The 24,100-nt window shown below is 42.9% G+C and overlaps 1 protein-coding gene and 1 non-coding gene across 2 annotated transcripts in view; one reads left to right on the forward strand and one right to left on the reverse strand.

The window, feature by feature from the left end:
- The window catches only part of LOC124622405 (myrosinase 1-like), a 169,058-nt gene that overhangs the window by 108,327 nt on the left and 36,631 nt on the right, over positions 1-24,100 (forward strand). The window contains exons 9-10 of the mRNA XM_047148093.1: positions 5,375-5,509; positions 18,808-18,914. Coding sequence (XP_047004049.1) covers positions 5,375-5,509; positions 18,808-18,914 — 242 coding nt within the window. The remainder of the gene's footprint in view (positions 1-5,374; positions 5,510-18,807; positions 18,915-24,100) is intronic.
- Trnat-ugu lies at positions 2,812-2,886 on the reverse strand. The gene has a single exon. It is a non-coding gene; the product is annotated as a tRNA-Thr (tRNA).

Here is a 24,100-nt window from a genome sequence, read left to right on the forward strand (position 1 = left end):
CCAGATCCCGCCTGTTCCACTCCTATGGCCGAAGCAGAGGTTCTGGCGGCCCCTGAGGCCCGTGGCCTCATCACACAACAGAACCCAGACCCCTCAACCAGTGGCAGCAGGTGCCCCTAGGGACCTGCCTCCTTGGTCCCTTCATGGCTTCACAGGACATCGACAACATTACTCTACAGTGGAATTATAGCGTTGTTTTCCATCATCTGGCTGAGCTACTGCATCTTTTAAGCGCTTCATCTGACTTCTGCACTGTCATTCACAAGATTTGGTTTCCAGCAACGTAGACCCAGGCCCTTCTTGGATGCTGGGGATATTATAAGAATCGCGCTACCTGTGACAGGGCAATGGGTGGAATTTGCACATATGTTCTGGACACTCTCTGTAGCAAACTTGTGCCTCTTAATACACCTTTTGAGGCTGTGGCTGTTCAGATAAGGGAATTCCAGGATATTATCATTTGCGATGTTTACCTCCCTGCTGATGGTGATGTGTCTCAGAACATATAGTTTTCCCTGATTTCTCAGCTCCCCCACATTTCCTAATCTTGTGTGACTTCGACGCGCATAACCCTTTGTGGGGTGAAACCACGTTCACTGGCCATGGTAAAGACATCGGAAATTTACTGGCACAGCTTGACGTTTGCATCTCGAGTATTGGTACACCCACACACTTCATTGTGGTGTATAGGACTTGCTCGACACTTGAGCCTTCCATTTGCAGCCCTAGACTTCTTCCATCCATCCACTGCAGAGTCGACAATGAACTGTATGGCAGTGACCACTTCCTGATCTTCGTCTCCCTCCCTCAACATCGCTCCTGTGGACACCTTCGTAAATGGACTCTCAACAATGCTGATTGGGGTGCTTTCGCCTCTGCTATCGTCCTTGCTCCCAGCCTTAAGGAGACATTAATGAGGAAGTCAAGGATACAACTATAGCCATTGTTTTGGCACCTTATTTGGCGATACTCAGTTCCTTGGGCCCCTCCCATCGGAATACAGTATCTTGTTATGCATCAGATATCGCAGAGGCAATTAGAGATCGTAGGTGGGTTCTCCTGCGCCATAAGCGGCACCCACTGATGGTGCACCTCATTATGTTTAAACATCTCCACCCCCAGGTCAGCCACCTAATAAAGCGATGGAAACAAGAATGCTGGGAATAGCATATTTGAACCATCAGACCATTTACCCACCCCCTCGCAGGTTTGGGTCTCTACAGATACCAGACACCTGCTGATGTATCTGCTATTACCTAGAATGGCACTGTCTGCACTGATCCAGACGCCATCATTGAATTTTTTGCTCTGCATTATGCTCGAGCCTCTGCATCTGAGAATTATCAACTTGCCTTTCATGGCCTAGAACAGCAGGTAGAACAAAAGCAATTATTGTTTACTACACGCCACCTGGAGCCACACAATGCGTTATCGTCCCAGTGCTGAAACCTGGTAAAGAGCTGCTAGAGATGGACAGCTACCACCCCACTAGTCTCACCAATGCTCTGTGTAAGTTGCTCGTACACATGGTGAGCCAGCGGCTGTGTTAGCCCCTTGACACTCGGAGTCTTCTGTCTCCATGCCAGGGTGGTTTCCACCAATGCCGTTCCACTACTGAATATCTGGTTTACCTGGAGTCCACCATGCTAACCACTTTAGCCCGACGTCAGCACCTTACAGCCGACTTATTCGACCTGCAGAAGGCTTATGACACCACATGGCCGCAACATATACTTGCTACATTACATGAGTGTGGCCTCTAGGGTCCGCTCCCGATCTTTATCCAGAACATCAGGTTCGAGTTGATGCGTTCCACAGTAGCCTACATATACAAGATAATGCGGTCCGGCAGGGCCCTGTACTGGATGTCCCTCACTTTATAGTAGTCATCAACGGACTAGTAGCAGCTGTGGGGTCCTCAGTATCACCCTCCTGGTATGCTGACGACTTTTGCCTCTTCTTTAATGCGGGCGTCTCTGAACGTCGGCCACAAGGCTTTCGGTTTCCAGTCGCCAAGACTCGAGTGATGCACTTCTATCGACGTCGTACTATTCACCCATAACCAGAACTTTACGTCTACGACAAAGTGCTCAATGTTGCGGAAACCTATCGCTTTTTAGGTCTGGTCTTTGATTTTTGATTGAGATGGATTCCTCATCTTCGCCAGATAATGCGAACGTGCTCGCTGCACATTAATACACTTCACTGAGTAACAACAGCTGGGGTGCACATTGCACTACGCTTCTGCAGTTTTACAAAGCCCATCTTGTTTATGGGAGTCTGGTTTACAGTATGGCATCGACCTCAGCATTGTGGATATAGGATCAGATACACCACTGTGTGATTCCACTTGCGACAGGAGTGTTTGAACAAGCTTACACATGGAGGCTGGAGTCCCTCCATTGTGGATTAGGCGCCAACAACAGCTTGTCAGTTTTGATACCCATGTTTCCAGCTCCCATAAACATCTGGCGTACCATCTACTCTTTCCAAACACAGAAATCCATTTTCCACATATCTGAACAGTTGTTTCCTCTTCTACCACTCCTCCAGGCCCACGCACGTACTTTCCCGTTGTGCATCCGTCGGCCACAGCTTTGCTTTGACCTATCACATGGACCGAAGGACTCTGTCCGTCCTGAGGTCCTACTTCACCAATTTTTAACTATATATGACGGTAGTATCTGTTCCCGAAAGAACAGTTACCGTGGATGACCATGCAGCTTTGCTAGAAATGAAATGATAATTAAATAGACACCCTAGCTGCAAGCAGTCGTTGATACACTTCATTGGGGACATGTTGAAAATGTGTGCCCCGACCAGGACTCGAACCCGGGATCTCCTGCTTACATGGCAGACGCTCTATCCATCTGAGCCACCGCGGGCACAGAGGATAGTGCGTCTGCAGGGACTTATCCCTTGCACGCTCCCCGTGAGATCCACATTCCCAACATGTCCACAACACTACATTCGTAGTGCGCCTAATAGATGTTTGCCCATCATGCTCATTACTCGTGGCAGATTAATCTACCAAGTCCCGTACGAGTTCGGGCATTTTCAACATGTCCCCAATGAAGTGTATCAACGCCTGCTTGCAGCTAGGGTGTCTATTTAATTATCATTTCACCAATTTTTGTCAATCCTTGGCGCATCCTGGGGTTCAGAAGTAGTCTATACTGACGGTTCAATGGTTGCTGGTCATGTGATCTTTGCTTATACCCATATGAGGCACACTGAACTGCACTCCTTTTCTGGATGGCTGTAGTGTTTCTGCTGCCGAGTTTGTAGTCATCCCTCATGCTCTTGAGGATATCCAATCCTGCACTGGTGAGTCCCTTGTCGTCGACAGTAAGTTGTTGAGCAGTTTAGTCACGACCAGTGTTACCGTCGCCATCCCTTGGTCATGGCTATCCAAGATTCCCCGCATGCCCTTGAAGAATGTGGACGCTCAGTGACCTTCGTCTGGACCCCAGACCACGTCGAGATCCTGAGAAATCAACTCGCTGATAGCCTGGACAAACTGGCTACCAGTAAACTGACTCTTTGAGATCGGTATCCCGGAGACAGACTTCCTATCGGTATTACAATGTCAAGTTTTAGGAACATAGAATGTGCAATGGTTCACTCTGACTTCAGCAAACAATCTACAGGTGGTAAAGGAGACTGAGGATTCGGTGCTTCTCTTGCCATGTCGGTGTTGTTAGTCTTTCCTATGCAATTTCTGATTGGAGTACCTCTGGTAAGTGGCAGGGCTGGGGGATGTATGTCCCTTCATGGCAGTCTGCTTTTGGGGGTTGCTCCTTAGATGGGGCACCTTGCCTGCCTTTATTCCTCTGTCCGTCTTTCTTCTTTTTGTCCCTTATCTCGCCATCGTTGACCATTCGTAGACCCCAGTGTTTCCTTCCCTTGGGCTTTCCACAGTAAGCTATGTCTAATCTACAGTCATATATATAGCACTGTCTGTTCCAAGACAAAGGGACTGATGACCAAGTAGTTTGGTCTATCATCCAACCAACCAACCAACCCATTTGCATAATTCCTTCTGGTGCTTTTATTTTATTTTTTTCCCTTAGACTGAATTTAGATTCTTTCGGAAACTCGATGGTGTCGCGATCTTGTAAAACTGCATGTTTTCTAACGGTGTGTTGTGCTATTTTAGTTGTACTATTTTACTGTAGTTTAACGTTCCCAATGCTTGCGGCTGTGACTTACATAACTTTTATCTTAATATTACCTGCAAGCTAAACGGTATATGCGGCAAGAACCCTCATTTGTTAAATGACACAGTGAGAATGCTGAGTGTGGTGCGAAGTTGAGCATTGGATGCTGAAGGAGCACCAACATCGCAACTCACCTTAAGACCAACAAACATAGAGTGGAACTTCAAGATCAAACATACATTACTACCTATTGGTACATCTTGGCTGAATTTTCACAAACTATTCCACGTTCTAATTCATGTATCCAAACAGAGATTTTAGTAATCACAGCTTTGTGGACAGGTGAAAAAGAAGCAGACACAAGTTAGAAACAGAAAAGTTTCTGCCTTGTACGGGCTTCTGCAGTTTGATACTTAATAAAAATAAACTTCTGAAGCAAAAAGTCACCACTAAAAAGTAGGAGTTAGGTACCAGTAAGTCTATACCATCTTCAGTGTTAAATATGAGAAATTTGTGTCGCTATTTATATTCAAATTCTCTATGCAATACTGCTACTGACCTCTCGTCTAGTATGGTATATTAAGTGAAGTGAATTATTTTTGAACCTATACAGACTTTAATTCTAGCATGTCCTGAGTTTAACTCATTTGTAATTAGTTTTTTAGCTTTATTTTGAAAATTTCTATAATTTAGTGAAAAATAATATAGGAATCTTACCCATGAACAAATATTTGCAATGTGTGAGTGAATGCGTTTACAAGGACAACAGTGGGACACATGCTCTATCGAGGTTTCTTAACTCATCACCTGTCATGTGAGCAGCTAGCATGTAAAATGACCTGTTAGTTACCACCAAAAGACAGAGTGGATGTTCTTCGAGATCTTTACGCTGAAAACAATGTGGGTCGTTAGCGGTAATCGAAACGGTGCTCTCGGCGCTTGTAGTTCCCGACGATAACCAGATACCAGGAGCTGCTTCCGCGAATTCGAACATAATGCTTAAGTAATAAATGGGTACGACGAACCTACTTTAGTTTCAGGGGGGTAGCCTCGCTGCAACTCTTATTCCTGACGGTGTCCAGATAAGCAATAAGCATTCCCTGTACATTAGCATTTCGGCTTGAGGACTCTCTTACAGTTTCTCGCTGACGGTTTCTAATGCGCAGCTTGAAAACTTGGCCTCAGTCCCGAAGTTCACTTGTTTTGCTTTTCAGAACTACCCCACGGGATTCCGCAACCTTCTGAACTGGATAGCGGCCGAGTACCCTGGCTACCAGGTCATGGTCACGGAGAACGGCCTCCGGACTGGTGCAGGGCTCAACGACACGGACCGCATCGAGTACTACGTGGTGAGTACAGTGAGAAGACGGGCTCTCCGCTGCCCTTACAAAAAATCACAAACGTGTGTTGAAAAAATGAGTGCTTAGCGCGTAACAAAGGAAGAAACAAAAAACGAGAAATGTCTTACCTCTTCCAAATCGATTCCCATTTCTCCTTCTACAATATCGGCGCACAGTTCATCTCCCTTGTAGAGGCTCCCAATGTACACTTTCCACCAATGCACACTCTCCTCCACATTTAAGTGTGAATTTCCTTTTCCACTCCTAATGTGCTCGAACTTGCTTTTGAAAGAAATCACTTTTCCTTACGTTGAAGCTGTCCTTCGGACATTTTTCCTGGAGTCATTTTTGTTTTAGGTTTCTTCCATTGGCCTTCGCAGAGGTATCCATTCTCTTCAACTAAGCTGCCTGTTCTGGTATTCATTATCGCAGACCTACAACCTTAGAGAAATTCAAACGCACATCATTATTCCTCAACGTTTCAGTCCTCTGCTTTCTTATAAAGTGATTTTTCCTGAAGATTCTCCTAAGCTTTAGCCTACTTACCATCATTACTTAATTGTTGTGTGGTCTGCATTTTCTCTTGAGTCCGCATTGCAATCCAATATCTGGTTTCGGAATGTCTGTCTCACCACGATGAAATCCAGTTGGTATCTTCCCGTGTCTCCGGGCGTTCTGCAACTATACCTCCTTCTCGTGTGAGTCTCCAAGGATTTGTTTACCTGTAATTTATTGCAGAACGGAAGAAGTTATTCTTCTCTCTAATTCCTGATACCGAGCCCGTATTCTCCCATCAACTGTCTCTCAGTTCTTCCACTACTATAGCGCTCGTATCCTTAATAATTATTAGATTTTCATTTTTCTTTACATATTAACGGTAAACTGCCTGCGTAAAAATTTTTCTTATGCTTGTAAAGTCGTTGGCATTCGTTTGTTCTTTATTCGGATGAGGATAATCCAGTCACTGAACTGTTCACAGTAACTTACTCTTTGTTCTACTTTCCTATCCATATCGAGCTACTCCTATTATTCTATTTTCTGCTGCTTTTGATCTTACCCTATAAGAGTCTGATCAGGAATCCTTGTCTTCTTTGCATCTGACTTGACTGACGTCTACTGTATCTACATTGAGCCGTTCCATTTTCCTTTTCAGATTTTATAGCTTCGATAGCAAACTCAGGTGTCTGAAATTTCTCGCTCCGTCTCCTTTTTGTTTTCATTTATCCTCTCGTAGCCCTCTGCAGGATATCCGAATTGCAAATTAATCTGGAGTATTTTGCCAATGGAGAGATCACCATGACAGTTTTTCGGGTACAGGCCACATTTCCTCTCCATGCACGTTATGTGTGTTTAATGATACACAGAAGAAAATACGTTTTAAATTGGTTCAAATGGCTCTGAGCACTATGGGCCTTAACATCTGTGGTCATCAGTCCCCTAGAACTTAGAACTACTTAAACCTAACTAACCTAAGGACATCACACACATCCATGCCCGAGGCAGGATTCGAACCTGCGACCATAGCGGTCACGCGGATCCAGATTGAAGTGCCTAGAACCGCACGGCCACACCGGTCGGCCTGAAATTCGTTTTACCGTTTGAAAGTTTCATCGCGAGAAGTATCGCATAGCACCAATTTTTGGTTAATTGCCATATACAGGATGCTGAAATATAGTCGCAGTTAGAACAGCACATTTCGCAACGAAACTGTGTAAAAAGATATTTTATACCGCACTGAAACTGTGAACCAATTTTTACTTTATGTACATGCTTTTGTAAATTTAAATTGTCGTGTACGAAAAACAAGGCACTGTGATGAGGATTGTCATTTACGAACTCAAAAACTGAAGGAGCTAGCGCTAAAACACCTACAGTAATAATAAACATAGTTCCGTAGAGAAAAATAGTTTTATTTTGATAACATGATACAGTCTTCTTCTGAATGTCCTAGACACACTAGAAGCCCCTATGGCATCATAGCAATGGAGTTTCCCTTGCGCCACGACGAAAATTTTTGGCAAAAACTGGGAGAAAGGCAACTGTTGCGAAATCTCTTTGTTCTACATCTACATGGATGTTCTGCAAATCACCGTAACATTAATTATCTATTATTTCAATCTCGAGCAGCCCGCGGAATAAACGAACACCTGTATCTTTCCGTGCGAGCTCTGATTTCCTTTATTTTTTTTTAGGATGATCGTTTCTCCCTATGAAGGTGCGCGTCAACAAAATATTTTCGCATTCGGAGGAGAAAGTTGGTGATTGAAATTTCGTGAGAAGGTTCTGCCGCAACGAAAAACGCCTTTGTATTAAGGACGTCCACCCCAAATTCTGTACCATGTCCGTGACACTCTCTTCCCTATTTCGGGATAACACAAAACGTGCTGCGCTTCTTTGAACTTTCTCGATGTATCCCGTTAATAGTATCTGGTAAGGATCCCAGACCACGCAGCAGTACTCCAAAAGAGGACGGACAAGCGTAGTGTAGACAGTCTCTTCAGTAAATCTGCTGCATTTTCTAAATGTTCAGCTTGGTAACTGTCCCACACGGAAATGTAGTTGGCGTGCGTCTCAACTTTATATTCTCTTATTCCTCAGAGTTTAACAGCTTTCTTTCAAGAATAAACTGCTGTTAAAAGAAATTTCGTTCGCTTCTGTATTTAGTAGGTGCTGAAAATCGGTTATTGCAGTGGAGATTAGTAGTAACTCAATCGTAGTCAACTAGTATTCCAGGTACTTGATTCGAAGCACCTTATTAGTTGTTAGTGTAGCGAAGGAAGAAACTTCATGGTTTAGAAACATGCAGCGGTAACTAATTCTTATTCACGGCATTTCTTGAGCTTTCATTTTAGTTCTTGAAGGACTTTTTTAGGTGGATGCCTTTTTGCACGATCAACTTTCCACATTAATATTAGCTGCAGCTATCTGTTTACTAAAATTGCTCATCCTCATTTCGAACAAACGCCAGACCATGAAATCCACATAGTATAATTAAAATAATCACTTATTTATATAGTTCATGTAACACGTTAATGGGATTCACTGCCACGGTCCAGTCAGTCACCTATCTAGATAATTTCACATACATATTAATATGGAGGTCTCGCTATAAACAAATAATTGTTGTTTGTTGTTGTTGTGGTCTTCATTCCTGAGACTGGTTTGATGCAGCTCTCCATGCTACCCTATGCTGTGCACGTTTCTTCATCTCGCAGTACCTGCCGCAACCTACATCCTTCTGAATCTGCTTAGTGTATTCATCTCTTGGTCTCCCTCTACGATTTTTACCCTCCACACTGCCCTCCAAATCTAAATTTGTGATCCCTTGATGCCTCAGAACATGTCCTACCAACCGGTCCCTTCTTCTCGTCAAGTTGTGCCACAAACTCCTCTTCTCCCCCAATTCTATTCAATACCTCCACATTAGTTATGTGATCTACCCATCTAATCTTCAGCATTCTTCTGTAGCACCACATTTCGAAAGCTTCTATTCTCTTCTTGTCTAAACTATTTATCATCCACGTTTCACTTCCATACATGGCTACACTCCATACAAATACTTTCAGAAACGACTTCCTGACGCTTAAATCTGTACTCGATGTTGACAAATTTCTCTTCTTCATAAATTCTTTCCTTGTCATTGCCAGTCTACATTTTATATCCTCTACTTCGACCATCATCAGTTATTTTGCTCCCCAAATAGCGAAACTCCTTTACCACTTTAAGTGTCTCATTTCCTAATCTAATTCCGTTAGCATCCCATGATTACTTCAACTACATTCCATTATTCTTGTTTTGCTTTTCTTGATGTTCATCTTATATCCTCCTTTCAAGACAATGTTCATTCCGTTCAACTGCTCTTCCAAGTCCTTTGCTGCCTCTGAGAGAATTACAATGTCATCGGCGAACCTCAAAGTTTTTATTTCTTCTCCATGGAATTTAGTACCTACTCCAAATTTTTCTTCTGTTTCCTTTACTGCTTGCTCAATATACAGATTGAATAACATCGGGGAAAGGCTACAACCGTCTCTCACTCCCATCCCAACCACTGCTTCCCTTTCATGTCCCTCGACTCTTATAACTGCCATCTGGTTTCTGAACAAATTGTAAATAGCCTTTCGCTCCCTGTATTTTACCCCTGCCACCTTTAGAATTTGGAAGAGAGTATTCCAGTCAACATTGTCAAAAGCCTTCTCTAAGTCTACAAATGCTAGAAACATAGGTTTGCCTTTCCTTAATCTAGCTTCTAAGATAAGTCGTAAGGTCAGTATTGCCTCACGTGTTCCAATATTTCTACGGAATCCCAACTGATCTTCCCCGATGTCGGCTTCTACCAGTTTTTCCATTCGTCTATAAAGAATTCGTGTTAGTATTTCGCAGCTGTGTCTTATTAAACTGATAGTTTTGTAATTTTCACATCTGTCAAGACCTGCTTTCTTTGGGATTGGAATTATTATATTTTTCTTGAAGTCTGAGGGTACTTCGCCTATCTCATACATCATCCTCACCAGATGGTAGAGTTTTGTCAGGACTGGCTCTCCCAAGGCCGTCAGTAGTTCTAATGGAATGTTGTCTACTCCCGGGGTCTTGTTTCGGCTCAGGTCTTTCAGTGCTCTGTCAAACTCTTCACGCTGTATCTTATCTCCCATTTCATCTTCATCTACATTCTCTTCCATTTCTATAATATTGTCCTCAAGTACATCACCCTTGTATAGACCCTCAATATACTCCTTCCATCTTTCTGCTTTCCCTTCTTTGCTTAGTAGTGGGTTTCCATCTGAGCTCTTGATATTCATACAAGTGGTTCTCTTTTCTCCAAAGGTCTCTTTAATTTTCCTGTAGGCAGTACCTATCTTGCCCCTAGTGAGACATGCCTCTACATCCTTACATTTGTCCTCTAACCATCCCTGCTTAGCCATTTTGCACTTCCTGTCGATCTCATTTTTGAGACGTTTGTATTCCTTTTTGCCTGCTTCATTTACTGCATTTTTATATTTTCTCCTTTCATCAATTAAATTCAATATTTCTTCTGTTACCCGAGGATTTCTGCTAGCCCTCGTCTTTTTACCTATTTGATCCTCTGCTGCCTTCACTACTTCATCCCTCAGAGCTATCCATTCAACTTCTACTGTATTTCTTTCCCCCACTGCTGTCAATTGTTCCCTTATACTCTCCCTGAAACTCTGTACAACCTCTGGTTTAGTCAGTTTATATATGTCCCATCTCCTTAAATTCCCACCTTTTTGCAGTTTCTTCAGTTTTAATCTGCAGTTCATAACCAATAGATTGTGGTCAGAGTCCACATCTGCCCCCGGAAATGTCTTACAATTTGAAACCTGGTTCCTAAATCACTGTCTTACCATTATATAATCTATCTGATACCTTTTAGTATAATTGTTACGTTCAGTAAACTTTTTGAGCGACTGCGAAACTGCTCGTGGCATTTTCTTGTCTTTTCCTAACCTATGAAGAAGAATTTTTTGAGATCAAGTGTTACCTTTAATTGAAAAGCAGTCCCAGAATAATTGTACGGAAAGTCATGAATGTGTCTCTGGAAACTTTTTCATTAGCTGGAATATTATCGGCAACCACTCAAACTCTATAGTGAACAAGATATTTTGTATTCAAAACTAAATAACGGATACTGTGCATATGTAATCATTATTCTTACTAGTTTGCTCGTGGTATATTGTTTGGCAAGTCATTCATTGCAGTACATTCTCAATCGTGAAACATACAAAATAAGAAGCGAAAACTGGAAAATGTAATGGTAAAATTAAAATTTAAAAAATTAACCTCTTCCTTGCTTGTTTTAGGACTCTATTCCAGAATCTGCCTTAATCGATTTGGATAAACTGCAGAAAGCTTAAATCTTAACGACAGCATGGGCGCTCACCTTCGGAACTCATAGCCATATCAAAGTCACAGAAAGAGCAGGCAACGCGTCGCTTCATACAAGCACCGATATTACTGTACGGACGAGGTCAAATATTCGGATTTGGTGTCGCTAACTTTCACACGGGGCTAGCCACATATGAATTGACGGAGGCTCTTCTTCTGAGAAATGTTTCGCACGTTGACTGTTTTTCTGGACTCACCCTTTCTTGATTTGCAGCTGCTCAAACCTTATTTTAGCCGCGTGTGATTGATAAAATTAGTTGATTATGCCAGTGACAATGAGGCTGCGTCAAACTAGCAAAAACAAAGAACTATAGAGTTTTAATAAAACCTTCAATTATGCTTCAATTATTTAAAATGTTTTCGTGGGTCAGATACCAAAACTTTGGAAAGGCGTGATGAACCAATAGAAGTTTACAGATATTGAACTTGATGGTAGGCTAATGTGGTAGTGAAATGTACATAGTGTTTCCATGTATCGTCTGGAATTTTCCTCTGTCTGCTTCTTTGCCGTTGAAACATTTATTATAGCCATATTTTTTACATAATATTATTTTCTGTTATGCGAGAAGCCAAGAACATACCGAAACTGCTTTCGTCTCACAAACTGATTACGAAGAATTTCGCTACACTGAACGCAGTGAGGTGTGTAGATGTCATTTTTATGCATTTTATACACAAATTAAAGGTTTTTGCATTCATGTCATTCTTGTGGTTCAGAATTGTTCACAATATTCGTTTAATTATAGGCTTACAATTATGCAATGTTCCTATTCTTTTGTGAAAATGTCGAAACCTGAAAACTGCAGTAGTTCTGGCGACGATTTGTATTATAATAAAACACAAAAACAATTAAAAGAAAGAATGAAGGAAATTTGATTGGTAATAGTCCTTTCGCTTGCAATGAAAAGAGAATATTAGTACAATTGCATTATTATGAGATGTTCTGCGTGTATTGTTCATTCCCTTACCTTGCGTTGTTTCTTTTTCTGTGTCTATCACTATATATATTTTAATTATGTTTCTCGTCTTCTGAAACTTCTCCTCTTGTTAATTTTACGAAAATATGACCATGGACTTCTTTTCATCCATTTCGACTGTAGATGCAGGCAGCCGACTACAGGGACCACCAGTGCCTCTCTAGATGATATAAAATAAGAAGAAATTCTTCTTAACTTGGTTCTATTTCACTTTAATAAAAACGCTTAATGCTGTTATTAAGTCTTCTCTTATTCAGAAACACACAATATACGAAACACTCGTATCCGTCATACTCCGAGCAGTACAGCTTAAACAAACTTCTACAAACGAGAGAGGGAAACATAATCTTGTAAAAAAAAGTGAATGATGTTTTACGGTCATTTGTCTACGCTTTACTGCGCATTCATAACTAATGTCTTTTCCAACGCTTATAGTCGGTTTTCGATTCTGTCGTTATGGTTGAACTAAGTTATTTATGAGTTCCAAAATGTGCTTTTTCCGGTTTAAATTTTCATCAATAGAGACACCTAAAGATTCTAAAGTTTCCAGACCATTTCTTGTTTCCTCACCGTGTGTTGAGTTTATCGTCGGTTTAGTACCCCCAGAAGTGCAGAACCAAATATGTTGGGGCTTTTTAAAATGGATGGTGAGACCATTAACCAAATATGTTGGGTCTTTTTAAAATGGATGGTGAGACCATTCGCAGAAAACCAGTCAATGATATTTGTAAGAAAATTGTTTACCGTTCCTTGTGTTTCTGTGTGTATGCTCAGCTCGAGTACAATACAAGAGTCATCTCGAAAAGAAACTAATCCTGCTTTCTGACTGTTAGACAGAAGATCTTTTAAATATATGGGCAAAAATAATGGACTACAGACTGAGCCTTTGAGAAACCAATACGTGATTTCTCCCGTGTTAGAATAATGCCCGTGCAGTGCACTGATTGAATTAATAAGTACAACTTTCTGCATCCTTTCCGTTAGACATAATGGTTGAGTATACCATCAATAAGAGTAAAATTCAATTTATCTAGAGAATTCTGCGATTCCCACAGTAAAATGCCTTGGATAGGTTGCAGAAAATACCAGATGGCGTTGTTTCATTATTTAATCCTTGTAAAATTTGGTGAGTGAATATACAAATGGCATTTCCAGTAGAGAAACTCTTCTGAAATCCGAACTGTGATCTGCTGAGGATGTTACTGTAGCTCAGGTGTGGTAGTACTCTGAATGCATCTCCTTCTCAAAAGTTTTGGAAAGTTATGTCAGCAGTGAAACAGATCTGCACTTATTACCGTCCCTCCTGTCAACTTTCTTATGGCGAGGTCTGACAACGGCATATTTCAATCTCTCTGGAAAAATGCCCCTAATTAGTGATGAATTACGTAATTCAGATAAGACAGGGCTTATTACATTGAAACAAATCTTTAGTACTGTTTAGGATACATGATCAAAACCAGACGAGTTTCTATTTTTGAGAGAACAACATTCTTAATTTCAGGAGGAGTTGGTGATACATTCATAGAACTGAATTTTATGAGAGTTGCTTTTTTTAACATACTGCTGTGATATTTCTCTTTCACTATTTTGCCTTATAATTTCTACTGTATTTAAGAAATGGTTATTAAATATGTTTGTTGCCTGTGGCTCATCACTTGTAGCCCCTCCATTCAGCTCAGTTGTGATGTGGTCCTGTTCTGTGGCTGGTGGTCCTGTCTCTCGTTTCGCTACATTCCACAGAGCGTGAAGTTTGCTGTCGGAATTACTGATTTCTTATGTTATACACATGCTCCTTAATTTTTTAATACTTATCTTAGCAATTTTGAGTAGTTTTTGTAGTGTGCAACTACAACATGATATCTCCTTGTTCTAACCAATGGATACGTTTTTCTATTCCTTACACCACATATTTTAATCATTTTAGTGATCTATGGTTTTTTAATACCTGTTTAATGTCCTTTCTGATTCACTTTTGAGGAAAGATGTTTTCAAATAATGATATGAACTATTAATGGAATGGATTAAACTTTACGTTAGCATTTGGTTCATTATAAATTTTTTTCCAGTTCAACTCACGTAAACTATTCTTAGAAACATTTGTCCTGGAGTCATTAATTATTCTTATTTCCACTGATCAGTATAAATGCTTTAGGGAACTATCTTATCTCTCCTAACTGCGCATGACGATCAGAGAGAGTATTTGTTACTGGGTAAACGTTTACTTTCTGGCTTTGAACGTCATCAAAGAAAACATTATCAGTTAGGGTCCTTCTGTCTTTCATCATCCATGTTAGAACATTAATTACTAAGATCAAGTTTGAAGATCCAAATATCTTTTCCAGATCTGTTTCTTATCAGAATCCTTTAGAAAATTTACACTGAGCTTGCTGCTATCTCACAGATAGCATAGTAGTGAATTCAAATTTCATAAGCAGTTCAAAATTTCCCAGTGTGGATCTATGTACAGTTACAATTAAAAGTGAACTATTTTTCAGTGTGAATTCACGAGGACACAGGCTACAAAATCTACTTGTCTCAATGTTTTTGAACTTGTGTTCTATCTTGATATGTGTAAAAACTCCTCTTTTGCCATATTAGCTCTGCTTGAGTAAGCTGCTCGAGTGTAATTTTTTATATGTACATTATCCAACTCTGTGGTTACGAGGTCTTCAAATAGGCATAGAGCTCTCAAAAGTTTTGAAATAAACAAGACGCTCTTCTAACTTATTACTGTCCTCAGATACTCTAACGAAATAAGCAAACGTTACGTTACCGTGTATTAACTAAGCATTTTGTGGGGCTGTCCCGTTATTTTGACTTCTTTCAAAACAGGGTGCCTGAATCCTGTGTCTAAACTCAAAAAGGTACCTCTGTGACACAAGTAACCTCAGAGGTTTTGCTTTGTGTGATGGTGGTCCCTGTATATTATCTGCAAGAAGCACAGCTAACCTATCTTCGCCTCTCCTGTTTAGGTGTAGGCCATGTCTAGAATACACACATCTGCCAATTGCAGCAACAGGCTGTTTACTCATAAGAGATTCGTTTTCAGTCAGCAGCAGCGTACTCAATTTCGACTTCTGTTTCATCCAGGTTACCTCTAATGCTGTAATTTCTGTCCTTAGCTATGCTATTTCCCAACTCATCTACTACAGTAACGTTATCCTAGCACTTGGTTTCACAATATTTGTGATGTTATGCTGTTCCTAATTTGTACTGCACCATCGGGCATACTGCACACCCATGTTTCCTGATCTCTTCTACTGCCGACCTACACTTAGTTTCTTTGCTAGAAGTCTGCTACACCCTACTGTGACCTACAGCTGGATGAGGCCCAACCCCCTCTACTTCATGTACCAAGTGATTGAAGAGTTGATCTCCTTTCGCTAATTGATTGTTTTCTTTATCCTGTTACCACCATCTGTTGCCCACTTCAACCTATCTAGTTCAAATTTGGGATGTTTAATTCAGCCTGAATGGCACCAATCATGTCCTCCTGTTCAGCGATTCTCTTCTTTTTGTTACATAGGTTATAGTTGCATAGGAGAGTCTTGCTGAGTTTCCCATTCAGTTCACCACAGTCTCTTAAGAGAATTTATATTTACAGGGCTATTACAAATGATTGAAGCGATTTCATAAATTCACTGTAGCTCCATTCATTGACATATGGTCACGACACACTACAGATACGTAGAAAAACTCATAAAGTTTTGTTCGGCTGAAGCCGCACTTCAGGTTTCTGCCGCCAGAGTGCTCGAGATCGCAGTGAGACAAAATGGCAACAGTAGCCGAGAAAGCGTATGTCGTGCTTGAAATGCACTCACATCAGTCAGTCATAACAGTGCGACACTTCAGGACGAAGTTCAACAAAGATCCACCAATTGCTAACTCCATTCGGCGATGGTATGCGCAGTTTAAAGCTTCTGGATGCCTCTGTAAGGGGAAATCAACGGGTCGGCCTGCAGTGAGCGAAGAAACGGTTGAACGCGTGCGGGCAAGTTTCACGCGTAGCCCGTGGAAGTCGACGAATAAAGCAAGCAGGGAGCTAAACGTACCACAGCCGACGGTTTGGAAAATCTTACGGAAAAGGCTAAAGCAGAAGCCTTACCGTTTACAATTGCTACAAGCCCTGACACCCGATGACAAAGTCAAACGCTTTGAATTTTCGGCGCGGTTGCAACAGCTCATGGAAGAGGATGCGTTCAGTGCAAAACTTGTTTTCAGTGATGAAGCAACATTTTTTCTTAATGGTGAAGTGAACAGACACAATGTGCGAATCTGGGCGGTAGAGAATCCTCACGCATTCGTGCAGCAAATTCGCAATTCACCAAAAGTTAACGTGTTTTGTGCAATCTAACGGTTTAAAGTTTACGGCCCCTTTTTCTTCTGCGAAAAAAACGTTTCAGGACACGTGTATCTGGACATGCTGGAAAACTGGCTCATGCCACAACTAGAGTCCGACAGCGCCGACTTCATCTTTCAACAGGATGGTGCTCCACCGCACTTCCATCATGATGTTCGGCATTTCTTAAACAGGAGATTGGAAAACCCTCCCGACTTAACCCCATGCGATTTCTTTCTGTGGGGTTATGTGAAAGATTCAGTGTTTAAACCTCCTCTACCAAGAAACGTGCCAGAACTGCGAGCTCGCATCAACGATGCTTTCGAACGCATTGATAGGGACATGCTGCGCCGAGTGTGGGAGGAACTTGATTATCGGCTTGATGTCTGCCGAATCACTAAAGGGGCACATATCGAACATTTGTGAATACCTAAAAAAACTTTTTGAGTTTTTGTATGTGTGTGCAAAGCATTGTGAAAATATCTCAAATAATAAAATTATTGTAGAGCTGTGAAATCGCTTCAATCATTTGTAATAACCCTGTAGTTTAACATATTGCAGTACGTTTCAAGGGCGTTTTGCCCATGTGTACAGAAATGTGTTGATTAAAGAGAAGATGTCTTAATGTGAACTAACGTACGCTATTGTTTTGTTTACTTTTCTGCTGCTGGAGTAGCTATTGGGATATTTGCAGGGAGGAGGGGCAGTGGGTGGCGAGAAATAGATGTCCATTGATGTCTTCTGATGGTGTGGAGCTGTGCCTCGTTGTTTCTTGCAGCTGACACAACAGCTTGTGTGAGATGCACATAGTTTTGCATCAGTTGCTATTATGCGATACGCGTGCGATACACTTTTATTGTATCAGTTCTTCACTTGCTATTTTGCGGTCCCAAAGCTCCATTCGCCTTATCGAAACACTGATGAAACTGTTGTGTAGCATTGCATTATTTCATTGCTTCGTCTGGCACAGGATTGGATGTATTTATCTGTACACAACGTTCCTACATAGACTTAAACAATTTACACTAGTACAATATGGCGGCCTGACGGTTTGACAGTCATTTGTTTCAAATTCACACATCTTAAACCTGTTGCATTAGAATCGGCTTAAGGCTGCTGAAGAATTCTAAGGCTTTGTGTTCACTTAACTCATTAAGAATACCTTTTTTCTTGTATTACGAAAGAATATTTCAATTTCTTCCATTACACATATTATTTTACTTTCTTTAGATTTTGCGCAAAATTTCCAGCTTTTCTGTGATTTTCAAAGGGTCGTCCATGTCTTTAATGTGTGCTGCTGCTGTGATTTGTTACATTTCTTCAGTATGCAGCCGTATATATGCTCTTTAAATCGATTTCTGAAGTTCTGCTGTTTCTTCCAGTCTGGCGTATATGCTATTTGTTGCGTTGGCTACTGGTAATGGTTTAATGGCACATATGTCAAGATATGTAATTAATGATTTTGTACGGTGAATAAGCTTCCTACTTAGACTGCTAGTGGTTGTTAAGCTCATTTTTACACATGTGTTTCTGAATTATCAACCTAATTCATCAGACATTATATCAAAATTTGGCATTTTTACATATTTAATTTTTGGTGTCCCGTCAATTGCAAGTTTAGTTTGCTGGTTTTTGTTGTGTTTACTTTTTGTATGTTGTGGCATTGTGTGATGAGTATAGCGTCATATCCTATGTTTATGGCTGTGCATTTTACGATTTCCATTTCCTGCGGCGGTTCTGTATACTGAATTAGAAATTTCCAGGCTGTGTATAGTACTGATCTATACACAGCTTTCTTGAGGGAGATGGAATGAGCACAGTATGTTTATTGATGTTGCGTAAATTTTGGTGATACCATTTTTTATTTCAAAAGTAAGAAAATCTACTTCTTAGTACAGGTTTCATTTCTGAGACAAAGATCACCGAATTTCAGCAAATATGTTTTCTCGGGGAGAGTAGTTTCCTCAAAATTACATTGAGTAAATCAAGAAAATGGAGTTAAATTTTGGTCAAAAGATGGACATTATAATATATTCCTACACAGGGTACAATCTTTCAGATTATGTACAAGATGAATTTCTCTCTTGCAGTCTTATCTTGATGCTGTCCTACAAGCTGTTAACACTGATGGTGTTCCAGTGATTGGATACGTCGCCTGGAGCCTCATGGACAATTTGGAATGGACTGGCGGATTCTCGTGAGTAATAACCACTGTCTAGAATATTTGTTACAATTTATGGTCGTGCTTCAGTTTTATTCATATACACCCTTGATGATATTTCTTTAACAAAATGTGCTAGCATCATTAATGAAGGCTGCACGAAGCTACAACTGCCTGAAAAGTAGGCAGTAGCGGGGCACTGTTTAAACGAGGGTCACGGCGTGAAATCAGGTGAGACCCTAATAGTTTCCGGTGCGTCCGGTTTACAAGCAGTGAATTTGAATTAGGTTGGGAGACAGCTTGATTATTAGAGAGAAGTACTTCCTGTTAGCAGTACATGAAACCTTGTATTGTGCTGTATTAAATCGCAACGTTCTTTGGTGAGGATGACCCGGGCTTCTGAGGATAGTCTTTCATGTGACACATCGTTGATGCCGATACTCCACTATGGGCAGCACCACAGTCCCATTTTTTGGGCCAGCACCTGTGCTGGACGGCGCATGCGCCGTGTACAGTACGGGTGTCTGTATAGGATGAAGATTTCCAGCGTTAGCATCATTGTTCAGCGGGGCACTGCAACAATAGCCTCTCTCCTGAAGAAGGTGGACAAATTGATCGCTGAAATATCTAGTCATCTTGGTTTTAGCATCTATCAGCAAACTCGAGGTGAATACCATCATTAAAGAAAGTTGCTTGTGTGTGAAGTCAGTTTATGGACTAAAACTTTTTATACAAAAGCAAATCAAAGTAATGACAACATACACGTAAGGATAAAAGATTTAACAAAAAAATCCTAGTCACAGATTTTTCTGACATGACGTGGGAAAATAAATATCTAAATTTACTATACAGACGTCTTGTCTTCTACTGATGTTGAACTGGTTTTCCAGTTTACTTCCTTGAGGACTGATTAATTGTCTCATAAATGGCATGTTCAGCTCGTGCCCAGAGAGCCAGCAACAACGCATATAGTGATAAGCCAGAGCCTTGTGACCACCGACGTACTGTTGGTATAAAGCCGTCCAAACGATAGTAGCATCACTGGGAGGGAAATGACCGCTAGTTAGACACGCAGACAGTGCTCGTTGTATCAGTGGGCGCGCAGTCCGAATGCAGAATGGGGAAGGCGCGCGATCTATCTGAATTTGACAGAGGGCAGACTGGGGTTGCCCAGAGGTTCGACACGAGCACTTCGGACGAGTTGTCGCGTGTTCGAGGAGTGCTGTGGTGAGTGTCTTCAAGGTAAAACCGCGTCCAGACGCCGTGGGGTTGGGCGTCCACCCCTCATTAGAGGTGACAGACGTCTTAGGCTGGGCAGACAGGTAAAAACAGGGCAGGCGGCAAACTATGGCGCAACTAACACCAGACTTTAACGCCGGGCAGAATAAAAGTGTATCTGAACACACGGTGCACCGAACACTTCTAAGGATGGGCCTCCGCAGCCGACGACCTATGCATGTGCCAATGTTAACACCGCAACATCGCGACATCGAAAGTACGACTCAGGTGGGCATGTGACCATCGGTACTGGACGTTGGAGCATTGGGAGAGCCTTGCGTCGTCTGGCGAATTCCGATACCTTCTTCATCACGCCGATGGCAGGTCGCGAATCCGTCGTCTTCCAGGGGAACAGCTCCTTGACACATGTACTGCGGGGCGGAGACAAGCTGGCGGCTATTCCACCACGCTCTCGCGAACATTCACGTGTGCGTCCATGGGTGCAGTGGCACCGTGATGACCGAGCAGTATCGCACTCCGGCTGCAGCCCAGGCACACCTCTTCATGGCGCTCATGTTTCCCGACGTTGGCGCTATTTAACAAGATAATGCGCCGTGTCACACTGCCAGGAGTGTGATGGAGTGGTCTGAGGAACACAGTCGCGAGTTCCAGATGATGTGCTGGGCCCACAGCTCGCCAGATCTGAACCCGATCGAAGAAATCTGGGTTGTGACTGAACATGGCGTCAGAGGTCATCGCCCCCCTCCCCGGAATTAGGTGGCTTGTGTGAGCAGATGTGGTGCCAAATCGCTCCATCGACCTAGCAGGGCCTCATTGCTTCCATGCCACGACGCGTCGCGGCTGTTACCCACCGCCTATTATGTAGGTCGTCATGGCGTCCTGGCTGGTAAGTGTACATTTCAAAATCTCTACATCCAGTACCAGCGACGCACGTTTATGGTTACACGTTCATGACTTTTAAATGTACCGGGTGATCAAAAAGTCGGTATAAATTTAAAAAAATGAATAAATCACGGAATAATGTAGATAGAGAGGTACAAATGCTTGCAGTGACATGGGATTTTATTAGAACCAAAAAAGTACAAAAGTACAAAAAAATGTCCGACACATGGGGCACTTCATCTGATCAGAATAGCAATAATTAGCATAACACCGTTCCTCACAAGCGACTTCTAATCAAGCTGCGGGCCCATGGGGTATCGTCTCAGTTGTGCGACTCGATTAGTGATTTCCTGTCAGGAAGGTCGTAGTTCGTAGTAATAGACGGCAAATCATCGAGTAAAACTGAAGTGATATCAGGTGTTCCCCAGGGAAGCGTCCTGGGACCTCTGCTGTTCCTGATCTATATAAATGATCTGGGTGACAATCTGAGCAGTTCTGTTAGGTTGTTCGCAGATGATGCTGTAATTTACCGTCTAGTAAGGTCATCCGAAGACCAGTATCAGTTGCAAAGCGATTTAGAAAAGATTGCTGTATGGTGTGGCAGGTGGCAGTTGACGCTAAATAACGAAAAGTGTGAGGTGATCCACATGAGTTCCAAAAGAAATCCGTTGGAATTCGATTACTCGATAAATAGTACAATTCTCAAGGCTGTCAATTCAACTTAGTACCTGGGTGTTAAAATTACGAACAACTTCAGTTGGAAAGACCACATAGATAATATTGTGGGGAAGACGAGCCAAAGGTTGCGTTTCATTGGCAGGACACTTAGAAGATGCAACAAGTCCACTAAAGAGACAGCTTACACTACACTCGTTAGTCCTCTGTTAGAATATTCCTGCGCGGTGTGGGATCCTTACCAGGTGGGATTGACGGAGGACATCGAAAGGGTGCAAAAAAGGGCAGTTCGTTTTGTATTATCACATAATAGGGGAGAGAGTGTGGCAGATATGATACGCGAGTGGGGATGGAAGTCATTAAAGCAAAGACGTTTTCGTCCCGGCGAGATCTACACTCCTGGAAATGGAAAAAAGAACACATTGACACCGGTGTGTCAGACCCACCATACTTGCTCTGGACACTGCGAGAGGGCTGTACATGCAATGATCACACGCACGGCACAGCGGACACACCAGGAACCGCGGTGTCGGCCGTCGAATGGCGCTAGCTGCGCAGCATTTGTGCACCGCCGCCGTCAGTGTCAGCCAGTTTGCCGTGGCATACGGAGCTCCATCGCAGTCTTTAACACTGGTAGCATGCCGCGACAGCGTGGACGTGAACCGTATGTGCAGTTGACGGACTTTGAGCGAGGGCGTATAGTCGGCATGCGGGAGGCCGGGTGGACGTACCGCCGAATTGCTCAACACGTGGGGCGTGAGGTCTCCACAGTACATCGATGTTGTCGCCAGTGGTCGGCGGAAGGTGCACGTGCCCGTCGACCTGGGACCGGACCGCAGCGACCCACGGATGCACGCCAAGACCGTAGGATCCTACGCAGTGCCGTAGGGGACCGCACCGCCACTTCCCAGCAAATTAGGGACACTGTTGCTCCTGGGGTATCGGCGAGGACCATTCGCAACCGTCTCCATGAAGCTGGGCTACGGTCCCGCACACCGTTAGGCCGTCTTCCGCTCACGCCCCAACATCGTGCAGCCCGCCTCCAGTGGTGTCGCGACAGGCGTGAATGGAGGGACGAATGGAGACGTGTCGTCTTCAGCGATGAGAGTCGCTTCTGCCTTGGTGCCAATGATGGTCGTATGCGTGTTTGGCGTCATGCAGGTGAGCGCCACAATCAGGACTGCATACGACCGAGGCACACAGGGCCAACACCCGGCATCATGGTGTGGGGAGCGATCTCCTACACTGGCCGTACACCACTGGTGATCGTCGAGGGGACACTGAATAGTGCACGGTACATCCAAACCGTCATCGAACCCATCGTTCTACCATTCCTAGACCGGCAAGGGAACTTGCTGTTCCAACAGGACAATGCACGTCCGCATGTATCCCGTGCCACCCAACGTGCTCTAGAAGGTGTAAGTCAACTACCCTGGCCAGCAAGATCTCCGGATCTGTCCCCCATTGAGCATGTTTGGGACTGGATGAAGCGTCGTCTCACGCGGTCTGCACGTCCAGCACGAACGCTGGTCCAGCTGAGGCGCCAGGTGGAAATGGCATGGCAAGCCGTTCCACAGGACTACATCCAGCATCTCTACGATCGTCTCCATGGGAGAATAGCAGCCTGCATTGCTGCGAAAGGTGGATATACACTGTACTAGTGCCGACATTGTGCATGCTCTGTTGCCTGTGTCTATGTGCCTGTGGTTCTGTCAGTGTGATCATGTGATGTATCTGACCCCAGGAATGTGTCAATAAAGTTTCCCCTTCCTGGGACAATGAATTCACGGTGTTCTTATTTCAATTTCCAGGAGTGTATTTACGAAATGCGAAAATATTTTGTTGAGCCCAACCTGCATGGGTAGGAATGATCATCAAAATAAAATAAGAGAAATCAGAGCGCGCTGTTCGGGAGTGGAATGGTAGAAAGATAGTATGACTGTGGCTCGATGACCACTCTGCCAAGCACTTAAATGTGAATTGGAGAGTAATCATGTAGATGTAAATGTGGATGTAGAACAAAGTAAGACAAAGCAAAGATGATGTTCTTCACAGGAAATGCTCAATATGTCCACCATCATTCCTCATCAATACCTTTAGTCGAGGAATAATGTTGTGAACAGCACTGTAAAGCATGTCCGGAGTTATGGATTGGCGTCGGATGTTGTCTTTCAGCGCCCCTAGAGATGTCGGTCGACCACGATACACTTGCGACTTCAGGTAACCCCAAAGCCAATAATCGCACGGACTGAGGTCTGGGGACCTGGGACGCCAAGTATGACGAAAGTGGCGGCTGAGCAAACGATCATCACCAAACGACGCGCATCTGTCGGACACTTTGTGAACTTCGTTTCTTTTCTTTTTTTTGTCTAATAAAACCCCATGTCAGTCCATGCACGTGTGTTAATTTTTACCACTCTATCTAC

The sequence above is a fragment of the Schistocerca americana genome, chromosome 7 (genome assembly GCF_021461395.2).
Source record: "Schistocerca americana isolate TAMUIC-IGC-003095 chromosome 7, iqSchAmer2.1, whole genome shotgun sequence".
NCBI classification, from domain to species: Eukaryota; Metazoa; Arthropoda; class Insecta; order Orthoptera; family Acrididae; genus Schistocerca; species Schistocerca americana.